The 17,446-nt window shown below is 40.7% G+C and overlaps 1 protein-coding gene across 4 annotated transcripts; it reads right to left on the reverse strand.

The window, feature by feature from the left end:
- Positions 1-905: 905 nt before the first annotated feature.
- Positions 906-17,098, reverse strand: LOC118358964 (SPRY domain-containing SOCS box protein 3-like). Of its 4 annotated transcripts, none has more exons than XM_035737036.2 (7): positions 16,927-17,098; positions 12,266-12,404; positions 11,763-11,940; positions 11,286-11,473; positions 10,825-10,927; positions 6,086-6,211; positions 906-4,074 (listed from the first exon to the last, which is right to left on the reverse strand). In XM_035737036.2, exons 2-7 carry the CDS (start codon positions 12,389-12,391, stop codon positions 3,680-3,682), a joined length of 1,116 nt encoding a protein of 371 aa, XP_035592929.1. In that variant the 5' UTR covers positions 12,392-12,404; positions 16,927-17,098; the 3' UTR covers positions 906-3,679. The 4 variants fall into 4 exon arrangements, with proteins under 4 accessions (XP_035592929.1, XP_035592928.1, XP_035592927.1 ...); XM_035737035.2 differs by lacking the exon at positions 16,927-17,098 and adding an exon at positions 16,325-16,837; XM_035737034.2 differs by lacking the exon at positions 16,927-17,098 and adding an exon at positions 15,949-16,106.
- Between the last annotated feature and the right edge of the window lie 348 nt (positions 17,099-17,446).

The raw sequence follows: 17,446 nt of genomic DNA on the forward strand, positions 1-17,446 counted from the left end.
GCGTGGTGGTGGCTGCATCATGGTATGGGTATGCTCTACATAGGCAAATAGTGGGGAGTTTTTCGGGATAAAAAGAAACGGGATGAGGCGAAGCACAGGCAAAATCCTAGAGGAAAACCTGCTTCAGTCTGCTTTACACCAGACTGGGAGAGGAATTCACCTTTCAGCAGGACAATGACCAACAACACAAGGCCAAATCTACACTGGAGTTGTTTACCAAGAAGAGAGTGAATGTTTCAGTTTTGACTTAAATCTGCTTGAAAATGTATGGCAAGACTTGAATATTGCCATCTTGCCATTCCCCCCAACATCTTGACAGAGCTTGGAGAACTTTGAAAATAATAAATGGGCGAATATTGCACAATCCAGGTGTGGAACGTGCTTCTGAGCTTACCCAAGAAGACTCAGAGCTGTAATCGCTGCGAAATCCTATAGGTGCCTTCTACAAAGTACTGACTCAGGGGTGTGAATACTTGTGTAAATGAGATGTCTGATATTTCGGGGAGTTTGTATTTAGAGGTCACTTCTTCTAAACCTGAAAAGGGACAACTTCTAAATGTTACGCTGCGAAAACAGACAAATGTATAAACATCTGACTTAAGTAACCACATTTTGGGCCTATTTACAATACAGAAATCACAATGGATTTAAAGAATATTCACTTGCTGAATGTGCGCCAATCTGGGCAATGGAACGTTCTGCGTGGCCATCTCTGTTGTGATGTCACCTACTAGGTTGGGAAGTGACCTCTGCTCAGACTATGAAGGTGAATACCAGTAGAATGTTGTCGTCAATATGATTTTCAGATCACAAAAATGTTTCGTTTTTGTTTTTGCCAGAGCTGCCTCAGCTGATGCCACCGTCTGTCTGTACACTGAAAGTGGCATTTAGTTTGATTTGCAAAGGAAGGTTTTCATTTGTATTTTATTTGATGTTGATGCATTTTGTGCCATTGTAGGTTCTTTAGACCAACAGACATGCACAAACATTGCTTACTTAATCGTTATTTCCTGGAGGAACATTGGTGTGCAAACAAAGGTTGCCATAACAATATAAATCTTAACAGAGAAGAGAACACTGAATGTAAAGGTTACAGATTATTAAAGATTAAACATTTGCTTGAACCAGGGGGGGAAAAAAAGCAAAAAGCACCATGAGCCTCTTGACTATTTTTTAGAATAAGAAAAACATTTCTGTGCATATTTCACATATTCATCTTAGTTTTCAGTTAAAGGCCATGCTTTAGATATAGATTATTGTAGAGAAAGACAGAGAGAAAGAGAAGAATAAAGGCCTATACAATATGAACATTACATAGAAGATCCATTTATATATCCCGTTTATACAGTGAATTCAGAAAGTATTTAGACCCCTTCACTTTTTCCACATTTTGCAACATGACAGCCTTATTCTAAAATGGGTTTAAAAACCACAATACCCCATAATGACAATGTGAAAAAGTTTTTTTTTTGTGCAAATGTATTTAAAATTAAAAACAAATGCCTTATAAGTATTCAGACCCTTTGCTATGAGACTTAAAAATTGAGCTCAGGTGCATCCTGTTTCAATTTATCATCTTTGAGATGTTTCTACAACTTGATTAGAGTCCACCTGTGGTAATTTTTAAATGTTATTTAACTAAGCAAGTCAGTTAAGAACAAATTCTTATGACGGCCTACACCGGCCAAACCCAGACAACGCTGGCAAATTGTGCGTCGTCCTATGGGACTCCCAATCACAGCCGATTGTGATAAAGCCTGGATTCGAACCAGGGCGTCTGTAGTGACGCCACTATCACTGAGATGCAGTGCCTTAGACCGCTGCGCCACCCGGGAGCCCCGAAAATTGGTCAATCCAATTGATTGGACATGATTTGGAAGTCACACACCTGTATATTTAAAGGTCCCACAGTTGACAATGCATATCAAAAACCAAGCCATGAGGTCGAAGGAATTTTCCATAGAGTTCCGAGACAGGATTGTGTCGAGGCACAGATCTGGGGAAGAGTACCAAAAAATGTCTGCAGCATTAAAGAACACAGTGGCCGCCATCATTCTTAAATGTAAGAAGTTTGGAACCACCAAGACTCGTCCGGCCAAGTCTAGGAAATAAAATGTGGGAAAAGTCAAGGGGTCTGAATACTTTGCGAATGCACTGTATATACACAAGTGCTTTGATGCATAAAATAAACAACATTGTACACTGAAAAATAATAAAACACACAGATATATTTATATGCTATATGTGGACACCCCTTTTCTACCCCCTTTGCCTTCTTTATTCAGTACAATGTCTGAAACCCAACCATTGGACGCACAGGGGTTCCAATCAAATGCATGTGACAACAAAATCAAATAACTAACAGACAAAACGAGTCAACCATCAAGCGGAAGGAGAGCATAACAGGGAGGTCAGTATAAGAATGGTGAGTGACAACTCACAGTTCAACATAGATGGCGTGTGTATGTGTAACAGTCCAACCCATATTTAATACGACGGCAGTATTGAGTGAAAAATACATCAGAACCCCCCCTAAACATCTAGTTAAAAAATAAATATAAATAAATTAAAAATACAAGTTGATGCCATGTCTGGTGTCGATATGACAAAAATATATATATATATATATTGTCAAGCTGATCTAAACAAAATAATAAAGATTGTTCCTGCTCCGAAACAAATGTGCTGATTAACAACAAAATAACGGATTACTTGATCTATGTATTCTTGCAGAGCAAGAACAGACATTTTCCCATAGATTTTCCAAAACTTTGATTAAATTCCAGTGTTAATGCCAGCCTAATGAAGTTATGATTTCATTAGAGAACAGCTAATTTGGCTCTCGCCAAATTGCATCATTTTAACCATTGGTCAGACAGACTCCATCAACATTGATCTAGGGACGGTCTTCTAGATAGGATAGTTGTTGAAGGTCATGTTTTACATGTAATAAATCTGACCAGGACTACCTTCAAAGCAGTCCTTTTCTCCTATTTAGAAAATGTCAAATTGTGAGTGCAAGTCTTGTCTTATTTACACCTTGCATTAATAAAGTAACATGGATTGTTTGGATTTTCGTGCCAGGACCAGACAAAGGCACAACAAAGAGGGAGGAAAAAGGTAACAAATAAATGTTGTCATGGAGATGTGAAAGCGCAACAAATTGCGACTACTCTCTGGACTCAACTTCGTTCTTCGGTCAGCTTAAACAGAAATTTAAAATAGGGCCTTATACTACGGGCCACTCTTATAGCAATCCAACCAGCATTTTATGTACAAGGAGAAAGCATGGTGACAATCCACATAATGCTGCACTTGGTCTCTTTTCATTGATTTCATGTCATCATTGTTGTTGCATATACTGTTAATGTACACTGAAGTTTGGCCATAGGTCTTAGTGCCACATTCGTTTGATCTTGATTAAAATGTTCCCACAACACTGTCCCTAGGTCCTGGGATCACCATTAATGGTAACATGTGTGTGTGTGGAAGGGGTTATAACGCAAGTGTGTCTCAGGGAGGGGGCAGGGATCCAGTCCAGTTCATGGCTGCATCCAAATGGCACCCTATTGACCAGAGTTCTATGGGTCTTTGACCAGTGGTGCACTATTTATAGGGAATAGGGTGTAATTTAGGAAACACCCCATGTGTTTACATTGGGGGTCACATCGGATTCCCGTCACGTCCAACGACATCTCTTCCTCTGACATGCCTCAGGGTCCGACGAACACCCCTCAGAGTCATCGCTTTCAGAGGACAAGGCCCCAGCCAAGGGGAGCGTAGGGGGCAAGTGAGACCCCAAGCCCCCCCTCCCTGGAGCCCCCAGGAGGCCGTTGTTGAGGCGGAGGACCCAGCCCAGCTTATTGTGCAGAAGGTGGCGCAGGCCAGGTGGCAGCGGCAGTACGCTCAGGGTGTCTGGGCACTCAGGGAGGAGCTTGCGTAGGCGAGCACAGCACAGGTACTGCAGGGAAGTGGGCGTGAAGCAGGAGCGGATCACCTTCATGCTGCTCTTGGCTGCTGTGGAACACGCCATGGGGTAGAAATGCTTGTTCTGTAGCTCCGTAGCCGCCACCCCTGCAGAATAGAATATACATTTTATTGTCCAGTTTAGAATGGAAATGTATCCATTTTCTGTCACATTACCCAACGTCACACACAAGCAAAAGGCTAGGCGCAGCACAGGGGTAACTAGCTGGGTACATGCAGAGGGGGAATATGAGAAATCCTAGGTAGGTTCCATGTTAATTAGGTCTTGAAGTGATTTATAGGGCCGATTTTCCCATCCCAGATCAAGTCTAGTCCTGGACTAGAAATCACTTTTAATGGAGATTTGACATAATGCATGCATTGTAGCCTAGGACTTAGCTTAATCAGTGTCTGAGAAACTGGCCCCTAATTCCCATCTAGTTACATACTGCCCAACCACCCATCTATCATGCAGTGTTGGGGAAGCTACCCTGAAAATATAGTTTACCAAGTTATCCATTACTTCACACTGGAGGAAGTTAAGCTACACTTAAAGGAAAACACCCCAAAACAATCTTACCGGCAGTATTTCTGTAACTTGATTACTGCACACAAAACATTTCGGGACTGTATCAACAATGGACTAATCAAACAAATACCAAAATATATATTTTGGGGTGTAATTTTCCTTTAAGAAAAAATATAGTTTACTGAACTAAAGTTAATTTGAAAAAGTAGTTCAAACTACTTTGTGATATATTATTTCTAAATCTGAAATGTCAGACTACAAATTGCAAGAACAGTCAAATGTAAACAGAATGTGTAATTTAGCCTATTAATAACAACAACTGTTTCAAGTGAGAATTAGGCACGTTTGATGCAGTAAAATAAAGGAAATTCTTGCCTCTTTCACCCATATTTTCTTATCTTTTTGCCCCAAAAAGTAGTGTGTAGTTCCAGTAGTTAACTACAACGCTACATGGCAAAAAAGTAATTCACTTCTTGATGACAGGGGGCAGTATTTTCACATCCAGATGAAATGCATGCCCAAATTCAACTGCCTGCTACTCAAGATATGCATATTATTAGTAGATTTGGATAGGAAACACTCTGAAGTTTTGAAAACTGTTTGAATCATGTCTGTGAGTATAACATAACTTATTTAGCAGGCGAAACCCTGAGGACAAACCATTCAGATTTGTTTTTTTGAAGTCACTCTCTTTTCAATGGGTTTTCATTGGGAATCCAGATTTCTAAAGGGGCCTTCTGCAGTACCTATCGCTTCCACTGGATGTCAACAGTCTTAGTTATTCCTTTGTGTAATGAATAAGTACGGCCACCTTGAACGAGGGTCACTTCAAGTATACTGTTAGATAGAGGCGCGTGACCAGAAAGCTAGCTACAGTTTGTTTTCCTCCTGTATTGAACACAGATCATCCCATCTGCAATTGTATCTATTATTTATGTAAAAAAATACTTAAAGTTGTATTACATGTGAAATGTTTTGGCAAAGTTTACAGGTAACTTTTGAGATATTTTGTAGTCATGTTGCGCAGGTTGTTTTTTCTGGATCAAACACGCCAAATAAATTGATATTTTGGATATATATCGACGGAATGAATCGAATAAAATGACCATTTGTGATGTTTATGGGACATATTGGAGTGCCAACAAAAGAAGCTCGTCAAAGGCAAGGCATGAATTATATTTTTATTTCTACGTTTTGTGTCGAGCCTGCAGGTTTGAAATACGCTTTCTGTCTTTGTTTACGGAGGTGCTATCCTCAGATAATAGCATCGTTTGCTTTCGCCGAATAGCCTTTTTGAAATCTGACATGTTGGCTGGATTCACAACAAATGTAGCTTTAATTTGCTATCTTGCATGTGTGATTTAACGAAAGTTAGGAATTTATTTGAATTTGGCGCTCTGCATTTTCCCTGGCTTTTGGCCAGGTGGAACGCTAGTACACATATCCCAGAGAGGTTAACTACTGAAATTGCTACCAAGATTTGAATTTAGTTCAACTACCACCAAGCTAATGCAAAACGTAGTTAAATTACTATATGTAGATCACTACTCACCCCACCTGGTCCCCTTGACCTGTGACCCCTGTAATTACCTATGCACTTGCGGTTCTTAAAGAAGGTGAGTGTTCCATGCCATGTGTCCAGGTGCACTCCGATGATTGAGCCCTGGCCGAAACGTGAGGAGAAGTTCACCTTGTCTCCTTTATGATGTAACAGACCTAGAATATGACCATATTAGCATTATTATTATTATTATTATAAGGGGGGGGGGACAGGCTCACACACACACACACAATTATTTCATGTTTCAAAACAATTTCTTTATCCAGATGAAGGGTACTGTTAAGGGATCCCCTATGGCTCCTAATTATGCTAATTTGTATGTGGGTTACATAGAGAAACAGTCCATTCTCAACCACCTCAAAATCTATTCTTTTTGCCCAACATTATTTGGAAATGGTACATTGATATCTTTGCTCCATTTGGGAATTTTCCACTCCACAGTTAGCTCATCATCAAATGCCAACTAGTGTTGGCACAATAACTTGTAGTCTATGGGAACAGCTGGTATACCTGTAGACTTCCTGTCAGCATTGGCTAGCGAAACTACCTACCTTCATACTGCATGGTCATGGCTAAACAGCTTTTGTCAAATTGACATCAAAAGTTATTATTTTTCATTTTAGCTAACCCTAACCCTTTTCATAACCTTAACCCAATTCTCCTAAACTGCTACGAAAAGTCAAATCTGACAAAAGCTGTATTATTTCTAGTCAAAACCATACTCGACGAAGAGACATAAAAATGATATCCACGAGTTAATCGGACACTGGGCAAGTAGATAAAAGGTCTTCATTGCCAAAATCCCGAATTATCCCTTCAAACTCTATGGGATCGGGACAGTTGTTATGTAATATGCATAATGTGACTAGAACGACGTTGTAAACAACAGCATCTTTACAAGGTCCTTTGCTGCTGTTCTGGGATTGATTTGCACTTTTTGAACAAAGTACGTTCATCTCTAGGAGACAGAACGCATCTCCTTCCTGAGCGGTATGACGGCTGCGTGGTCCCATGGCGTTTATACTTGCGTACTATTGCTTGTATAGATGAACGTGGTACCTTCAGGCGTTTGGAAATTGCTCCCAAGGATGAACCAGACTTGTGGAGGTCTACAATATTTTTTCTGAGGTCTTGGCTGATTACTTTTTATTTGCCCATGATGTCAAGCAAAGAGACACTGAGTTTGAAGGTAGTCCTTGATACATCCACAGGTACACCTCCAATTGACTCAAATTATGTCAATCAGAAGCTTCTAAAGCCATAAGATAATTTTCCAAGCTGTTTAAAGGCACAGTCAACTTAGTGTATGTAAACTTCTGACCCACTGGAATTGTGATATAGTGAATTATAAGTGAAATAATCTGTCTAAACAATTGTTGGAAAAATGACTTGTGTCATGGACAAAGTAGATGTCCTAACAGACTTGCCAAAACTATAGTTTGTTAACAAATCTGTGGAGTGGTTGAAAAACGAGTTTTAATGACTCCAACCTAAACTTCCGACTTCAACTGTATGTATATTTATTTGTGTGATATATAAAATTGGCCGATTAATCGGTAACGGCTTTTTTTGGTCCTCCAATAATCAGTATCGGCATTGAAAAATCATAAATGGGGGACAGAGACAGATACCAAACAGACTAAACCATTATCAATTTCTATTGGTCCATTGAAGATGGATGCAGTGGTGTGGATAGGCTCATTTGAACAACCTTATTTTAGGCCTTGATGTTATTATGCAACTTGACTCTACATTGAACATTTCTGAAGGGAAGGTGACGTGGCAAATTAGACAACTGCAGGGCTCTACAGTTCAGAACCATTCTATTGGAACTACGAAGAAAAGAGTGTGGAACTTTGGATATGGAACCAGTGTGCTTGACAGGTGTTGCACCACCTTGTACAAAACAATATCCCATTAGCAAAGAAAGCTATGGCCGCTACTAAAGTAGTGGAGGCTCTTAACATCATCATACAATGTGGCACACCATGTAATCCAGCTACTCTGATGCTTCCTCCATAAACCACATTACTTGAACACGACTTTTGTGAGTTGGTTTTGGATCAACTCTCTGATGGGTTTATTAAGAGTAATCCGTTGGAAAACCCAGAGTTGATCTTATACACAGACGGTTCAAGCATTGTGGAGGGGGGTGAGGAAGGCAGGCTGGGCAGTTACTACTGTTGGGTTCTGAGGATATGAAATATACTTATTCATGTCACTGAGGGAGAGAGGATAATGTATAACATTTACATTATGTCAGGATATGTTATTGTTAGCCATCAGGGATCCTATGGGAGGGATCCACTGGGAGGACACAGTCTGGTACCAGGCACCATGACAGCCATGAGTTGGAGAGGAGTGAGCACTTGGGGTAGAGGTCAGGTCAGATGAAGTGAGGAAGAACAGATATCACTAAGGTTCTGTCTAGCAACAGAGATGCATTGGCTGTTCAGATGTGTAGGAGGAGACTCAGGAGGGTTAAATATCAGTGCTTGTGTGAAATGTCGTTGTCTAATGCAGCTGTATTGATCCTCTGGGAAGAATTAAACTTGGTTAAGCTTTCATAGTGTCTGTTGATTTTTTTTATCCTGAGAATTAGAACCTAACACTACAATGGACAATGTGATAGTGACAGGCACGTTAGATTTAAGAAAATCAGTTCACTTTATGAGTGGCACAATGTTTAACTATTGCATACAACTCTCTAATGCAGTAGCGGAAGCAGACAGACAAGTATAAGAGGCGTGGGGAATAAGTCCCGAGGGGGGACATGACGTAGTACCAGGACAGTGAGCGATGGTAAAAAAATATTTAACAGAGACATTAGGGCCAAAATGGGAAGGTCCTTATCACGTTCTGCTCATAACGAGGTCAGCAGTAAAAGTCCATGGAAAATCACAATGGATATTATGTCACTCATTGCAAGGTTGTCCATGTTGATGACAAAGCGGAGCCTGGAGAATAAAGAACGGATTGATTAGCAATCGGGGGCCAATCTCAGGTGAAGAAGCATAGTAAGATGATCAGAACCTGATATGCTTCTATGTTGTACACCGCAGTCATCATATTAGGGCTATCTAATAAAAAAATGTTTAAAAAATGGCCAAAATCTTCCTGAAATCGGGACATGCTTACTTAGGGAAATCTATGTGAAATATCAATTTCTCTTGAAACCAAGACATGTTACTTTCACTTTTTTGTTTCCTTCATTACAGGTTACTACAATCTACAGTCTAAAGCAATATCCCTTGACCCAAGGACTGAACTTGAAATTATACAAGATCACTGGTGAAGTGTTCACTAGAGAAGTCGTTATCAACCAGTGGAACGGAAGAAGAATTAGAAAGGAAGATTTCCTCACTACCGGCAGACGTTCAGAACATAATTTCTAATAGTTACAGTGCCTTGCGAAAGTATTCGGCCCCCTTGAACTTTTTGCGACCTTTTGCCACATTTCAGGCTTCAAACATAAAGATATAAAACTGTATTTTTTTGTGAAGAATCAACAAGTGGGACACAATCATGAAGTGGAACGACATTTATTGGATATTTAAAACTTTTTTTACACAACCAATTTTTCAGTTTTTGATTTGTTAAAAAAGTTTGAAATATCCAATAAATGTCATTCCACTTCATGATTGTGTCCCACTTGTTGTTGATTCTTCACAAAAAAATACAGTTTTATATCTTTATGTTTGAAGCCTGAAATGTGGCAAAAGGTCGCAAAGTTCAAGGGGGCCGAATACTTTCGCAAGGCACTGTATCTATGTGGGACTGATACCAGTGTGGAAGAGCGGATCACTTTTAAAGGACTTGGTAAATGATTACCTTGCCAATGGGACGATTTAATATTCTGGTCTTGTAGACAATTTTATTTTTTGGAGTTTCCTCCTAATACAGGATGTGGTAGGAATCGTAAGGGACATCCATCATTACACCAGTTAATATTTGTTTTTTCTAACTTTGTTTGAAATCTATTTATTTTTGTAACAGCAAGTAAAATATGCCCTTTGTGTTATAGAAATGCAAGGTGTTTAATGTGAATGATTTTATGCATACTGCTAATGTGTTTTATACTATATATTTTTTCATGTTTTAAAAAAAATATTTTCTAAAAAGACATTAAGTATATTTCTTTTTAAAATGGTCTAGGGGGAGTGTAAGAATATTTTGAAGATAAATACACAACACAGAGGACGAGAGGTCAAGAGTACTAAAAGTCAATAGAGTACTAATGGTCAATATGGAATTATCAATGGAAATAGATGGTTTTCAGTTCAACATCTGTTAGGAATGTCAGTCCTGAACTCATAGCTATGTGTGGCACGTTCTCATTGGTCCAACCTGAAATAGGATACTTGTTATTTGGCCATTGATCCAGTTTTATTGCAAGGAATTCTAATTGGCCAACAACAGGCTAGGGCTGGGTTATAAAACTACATCCTGTACCTTTGTTCTGTGGAGAGAATCACTGAGGATAGGGAAGGAACGACCATCTAACATCTACCTCTCAGCATAAAATCTATGATTTATCATCTTTGAATAAACCTATTTTCCTCCCCCTGATTTGCTATAGGGTTTGTATTATTAAAGAATAACATCAACTGCTAACAGCTCCAAAAGTGAAAACCCTGTCCAGCAGAGCAGGCACCACTACAGGCAGGCTCAATCAAACACTGAAAGTAATTTGAAAAAAAAACCTGAATACGATATGAACCCAGGTCTGTTTGTGATAAGGACTATCTGATGGATTATATGGTTTTACCAGTGTAGGAGAGACCCCAGCTGTCGTCATCTTTCCCCAACAGGCTGCAGAAGGTATGTCTGTACTTATCCAGGTTCACGTCACAGGTTCCGATGCCTACCATCTACACAACATCGAATAGTCTTCATTCAACATGTTCACCTTAACCACATAACATTAAAATAGAACAGTAATCAACATGCTCACCATTATACAATATGCAAAAGGTTCACAAAATAAGCTTTAGGAAAGGGAAACCACTAAACTTCCTAAGGTCTTACAAGACTAAGCACCAACCCCCAGCAGAGGAGGCTGGTAAAAGAGAGAAATCAGAGGACAGGCTCATAGTAATGGCTGGAATTGAATAAATGAATGAATGAAAACTATTCCAATACAATGTGCCAGCCTCCGATTTAAAGTGACACCTGTCTCTACTGATCCTCATAATGCTGTCTCCTAAGTAATGATGGGCAGAGCCTCACCATATCTGTCCCGTACACTGGTGATGTCATCTTGATCTCCCAGAAGTGCTGTCCATCTGCCAGCTCCTTGGAACCTCTTATGGCTGCTGTGCCGCAGCTGTACTCTGTGTGGAAGTTGACTTTGCGGTTGTCGCAGGTCATCAACGTGGCCGTGGAGCGGTTACTATCGTCCCACACCCAGTCAAAGTCTGCAATGTCAAGAGGTCAGTGGATCAAATGACAGTTGACTTCCAACATTTCAGACACTTAAGATATTTGAATAAGCAAATAATGGTGAGAGCTTCACTTTTGGGAACTTCCTGATACAGCATGGGCATGAAACATAAGAAAACCCTCAGAAACAGTGTGAAATACCTGAAGGGAATACCTGAACTTGACCTATAAAAATTTGCTCACTTTTCCACTTCAAAATGTTTTGCTACGGTGTGCCCTTCTGAACACAACCCTAGTTCCCCACCCTGCCCCTCCAGTCCTCACCCTGGTCTTCCTCTCCACAGTGGCAGTCTTTGATGCGGTGGAAGCCCCGGAGATGTGGGTTGTAGCTGGGCTCGGCCTGGGAGTCGCAGGTGCAGTACGACTCTCCGGTAACGGGCACGGCACTGGGGACCGGTGGCACCACGGGACGGTAGTCTGGCTCAGAGTCTGAGTCACTGTACTGCAGAGGCCAAACAGTACATAACAGTGCTCAAATATGTCAGCTGTACTTGACTCCACTTTTCTGGCACAATGGAACTGTCTATGTCACAGGTGCCAAACTCATTCCACGGAAGGCCAATTGTCTGCGGATTTTTGCTCCTCCCTTGTACTTGATTGATCAACTTGCCTTAGGTCCCTCATTAGTTAGGAACTCCCCTCACCTGGTTGTCTAGGTCTTAATTGGACACAAACTGAAAGGAAATAACAAAAAACAGAAGGCAATCTTCTCTCTATGGAATGAGTTTCACACCCCTGGACTACGTCCGTCACAAACCGACCCTTACCTGTAAGCGTTCGTAGCCCCACTCTTCACTTTCTGAGGACAGTACCAGCGCCCGGGAATCAGCATCTCGCCGTAGTCCACTCCACACGTAACGCCATGCCCGGCTGTTTCTGCTCCGTCTTGACATTGCAGCAGGACACCTGGGGGAGGGAGGAGTCAGGAGAGTCAGAGTTAGGTTGCATCCAAAATGGCACCCTATTCAGTGCATTACTTTTTGATCAGAGCCCTATGAGCTCCAGAAGTTGACAATTTTACAATGTAGGCAAAAATGTGATATACAGTGCATTCGGAAAGTATTCAGACCCCTTGACTTTTTCCACATTTGGTTACGTTACAGCCTTATTCTAAAATGTATTATGTTTTTTCCCCCCTCATCAATCTTTCTTTACTATCTTTTGTCAGACAAATATACTTGAGTTATGAGGGTCCAGATGGCAGCATTGTTTGCCTTGGATTTGTAGCCATTCCATGCAGGTATGTTGTTAAAATGTGACATTTTTGTATTTCATGTTTGATGTGCCTAGTTAGCGGTCGTTCATTTTGTTAACTGTCTGGTCATGTCGGGAAGGGTGTTGTTGCCTCATTAGTATGCCTGCAGTATAATAGAACATTCAAATACATACTTCTTATTAGCAAATTACTAGTATATTGGTGTACAACTTTAATAAAAATGACATTTGAGTCTTTTGAAAATATGAACATGTACATTTTGTACGATACATTTTTTTGTTGTCAGTTTGCTCAAAGCATAGTGAGGAATAGGCAAATATACTTGTGCATGAGTCCAGACAGCCGCATTAACATTTGCCTTGCATTTGTATCCATTCCATGCAGTCATTTAAAAAAAGAGAGACAACCGGGGCCTCCCGGGTGACACAGTGCTAGCTGTGCCACCAGAGACTCTGGGTTCGAGCCCAGGCTCTGCCACAGCCGGCCGAGACCGGGAGGACCATGGGGCGAGGCACCATTGGCCTAGCATCGTCTTGGTTAGGGAGGGTTTGGCCGGTAGGGATATCCTTGTCTCATCACGCAATAACGACTCCTGTGGCGGGCCGTGCGCAGTGCACGCTAACCAGGTCGCCAGGTGCACGGTGTTTCCTCCGACACATTGGTGCGGCTAGCCTCTGGGATGCGCGCTGTGTTAAGAAGCAGTGTGACTTGGTTGGGTTGTGTTTCGGAGGACGCATGGCTTTCGACCTTTGTTTCTCCCAAGCCGGTACAGGAGTTGTAGCGATGAGACAAGATAGTAACTACTTACAATTGGATACCACAAAAATTGTGAGAAAAAGGGGGTAAAAGAGACAACCAGCAGAATTGTGTCCAGAGCTTTCCCTTCCCTTCCACCTAAAACTCCCCAGAACACAACGCAAAAAGGTACCAGTATAGAACCGGTTCCAAAAGCACCTGAAAACGGCTTTGGGCGCACTAGAGTGCATTACATAAATTTGCTCAGAGGTGGTTTAAACTGCATTCTAATGTTGACTGCTTAAAGAAAAAGGTATCAAGCATGCTTTATGTATGCTTGGGTCTCCGGGGCTACCCGAGTGGAAATTTGAAATGGAAGTGGTTCTTCTTATGGAGAAAAGTCCTCAATGTAACTGACATTAGGCTAAATGTGTAGAACTATACATTTGCCTCTGCTGGCAATCAAGTAGCCTATTAAATGTATATGCCATTGTATATGCCATTTCATACAATAAATATGTTGAAATGACAACATCACTGGAGTCATTGCAAATCAATGTGTGTCACTTGTGTAGCCTACCTGGACCTGGCAAAGCAATTTTATAAATAGCCTACGACAGTTTGTTGCCTTGTATTATTATGAACGCATTAGATTGACGTAACAGTTGTCAGATTAGGCTACAGGTAAAACTTTTTTTTTTTAATAAACACTGGCTGTTGTTGACAAGCATATTCAGTTCATATACATATTATTGAAATTATGACCCCATCCTCAGCAGCCTATTCAAGCAGGCTGTTGGGAAACAAGCACCTCTAATTGCGAAATCGCCTCACCTCTTCATTAATAAATTAGTCTTAATTTGAACTAAGCAAGCTGCTAAATCGTTCAGTTTATATCTTGTCTACAGTATCCTAGACAAGATGTAGGCTATCTGAAATGAGATGTAGGCCTATCAGGGGCTATCAGGGGCTTAAGCTAAGCAAACTACGGCAAAATGTAATTGCATTCATAAACCCAGATTTTAGTCTGTAGCCTATGCCTATTGAAATTACAAGTCAATCTTGCAAATGGGCCAATTATAATGGTTTGTAGTCTTAATATCTGGCACATAATTGCCAGAAAATAGCCTAACAGTTTTTTTTATGTTCATCCAAGTATTTCTTGCTCAGAGCTTTACTGTCGGATTTATCTACAGCTATGCACACGCGTAAAGGGGATTTATATAAATTTCTAAACCTTGTTCGAGCCCTGAATGCTGATTGTCTGAAAACTGTGCTACATCACACCATATACCACAGGTATTACAAAACATTACTTTTTACTGTTATAATCACAGTGGTAACCAGTTTATAATAGCAATAATGCACCCCGGGGGTTTGGGGTATATGGCCAATATACCATGGCTGACAGCTGTACCCAGGCATTGTGTCATGTTAAGAACAGCCCTCAGCAGTGGTATATTGGCCATATACCATACACCTTGGGACGATTGAGCTAGCGTGAGCTAATGTGATTAGCATGCCATTTTAAGTAACAAGAACATTTCCCAGGACATAGACATATCTGATACGGGCAGAAACATTAAATTCTTGTTAATCTAACTGCACTATCCACTTTACAGTTGCTATTAAAGTGAAAAAATACCATGCTATTGTTTGAGGAGAGTGCACAGTTATGAACTTAAATGTATTAATAAACCAATTAGGCACATTTGGGCAATCTTGATACAACATTTTGAACAGAAATGCAATGGTTATTTGGCAAATACAGAATTACGCCTAACCTGGAATAATACATTGTGACCTCTCTCTTGCATTTCAAAGATGGGGGGGACATCATGTTTTTTCGTTTGCATTATCTTTTACCAGATCTAATATGTTATATTCTCCCAATGTGTTATATTCCTTTCAAATAGTATCAAGAATATGCATATTCTTGCTTCAGGTCCTGAGCTACAGGCAGTTAGATTTGGGTATGTCTTTTTTTTTTATAGGGTCCAATCCTTAAGAGGTTGCAATGTCATAACTTGCAATTATTATTATTATTTAGAGGAAACCAGAATTTTGCTTCTAACAAGTTACTACGTTACAAGATACTATGATACTCAACGTTACGTGAAAGTGGTTTATTGTAGATATGACAACTCCTCCCATGCTGTCCAAAAAAAAGGTGTGTACTAGTTTTTCCGAGCCTTTTGGGTTGGCTTTGAGTGGTCATGGGCTCAGGGTAGCCTAGTGGTTAGAGCGTTGGACTCGTAACCGCAAGTTGCAAGTTCAAACCCCCGAGCTGACAAGGTACAAATCTGTCGTTCTGCCCCTGAACAGGCAGTTAACCCACTGTTCCCAGGCCGTCATTGAAAATAACAATTTGTTCTTAACTGACTTGCCTGGTTAAATAAAGGTAAAACAAATGGGCTCGACATTTTAACTTCACCTGGCAACCCTGCGTCTCTCTGTACACTTCATCAGATTTTAGGTTTGATTCTACATTTGACTTACCTAGTTGCTGTGCATAAAATAACCATCCATCCGTTTAAACTAAGTGACCAAGCAACGCAAATACAGGCTACTGACTAGATCATACAATCAATCATCTCGTCTGGTACGTTTTGGGCCTAGCTGGCTCGCGAACAGCCCCAACAGTGCTGCAACACGTTTTCAATTTAACTAACGTCAACGGGCTAGCTGTGCCTACATGGTCAAGGCCTAAACATTTACATCATGGCAAAAATGTAATAAATAATATGCATCATAACTAGTTACATATCTACAGTTTAACCTTTCTCCGACAATATGTTATTGTTGTTGACGTTAGCTAGCTTGCAAGTACCTAGTTAGTTACAGTTGGCTGGCTAGACAGCGATTGCTAATGTACCTGTATTGTAACGTTACCAGCCGTCCGTTTCCTGTCCGACACTTAAAAATAAACCCTTAAGTCTTCGTTAAATGCCACAGGACTATATAGGCCAATATCTTTTTGAAACATTTGCAGCGAAGTACTTTCTTTGCTAACATGCTAGTCGGCCAACTAGCTTAAGTCACTCTCTATGACAGAATTTCTAAACCGAGGCGCAACATCGCGAGACTTCCGGAAACGCTTGCCAAACAGACCAGGCCGGATTTGAGACTTCAATGACATACGTCAAAAAGTATTCCTTAGTTTTTACTTTTCTCAAAATCTAAAGGCACAACCTGGATTCTAACAATGTTTTAAGTAGTTCAACACGTTATTATTCCAACATCGTGAAAGTGCGAAACTGACACGTGTTCATTTTCGTCACAAATGACTTTATAGTTAATAAGGAGCGCCTTTGATTTGAAGGCTTGCCCGTGCGCAGTTTGGCGCGAGACGTCCGTTAACCCGATGCGGTGTTTCTACGCATTTCTTTAGCTCGCCACCGACATCGCCTGAAGCGGGATTTCTATCGGAGAAGCAGTTTCTGCCCAACTTCAATCCAAAGATTTTTTATAACTAACCCAAGATAGGCCAGAGCCTGTCGTTTCCAATGGGGATAAATTAATCAGAGTGTGCGGCAGTGTAGCCTAGTGGTTAAGAGCGTTGGACTAGGAACAGAAAGGTTGCAAGATCGAATCCCCAAACTGACAGGGTACAAATCTGTCGTTCTGCCCCGAACAAAGGGCTTAACCCACTGTTCCTAGGCCCTCGTTGAAAATAAGAATTTGTTATTAACTGACTTGCCTAGTAAAATGAAAAAATAAAAGTGGGCAGAGCAAAGCAAACGGCTACGGAAATCCTATTGGCGTGTTCTAGCATTTATTTCCATAAGGGAACGCCCACTGCGCGTGTGCAGTAACTCAATTCGCCAAACACTCCTAAAAAACACATAGCAAAACAAAGTTTTTTGCTACAGATTTTAGTTTGGAAACAGAAAACTGTATGGGAATCAAATGTTTCATCAATGACAACATTTGCAGAATTTCGGCCAAAATCCATCTCGCTCCACCTTCTCCTACTGGGCTTCCTCATTATATTTGG

Source organism: Oncorhynchus keta, chromosome 26 (genome assembly GCF_023373465.1).
Source record: "Oncorhynchus keta strain PuntledgeMale-10-30-2019 chromosome 26, Oket_V2, whole genome shotgun sequence".
Classification (NCBI taxonomy): domain Eukaryota; kingdom Metazoa; phylum Chordata; class Actinopteri; order Salmoniformes; family Salmonidae; genus Oncorhynchus; species Oncorhynchus keta.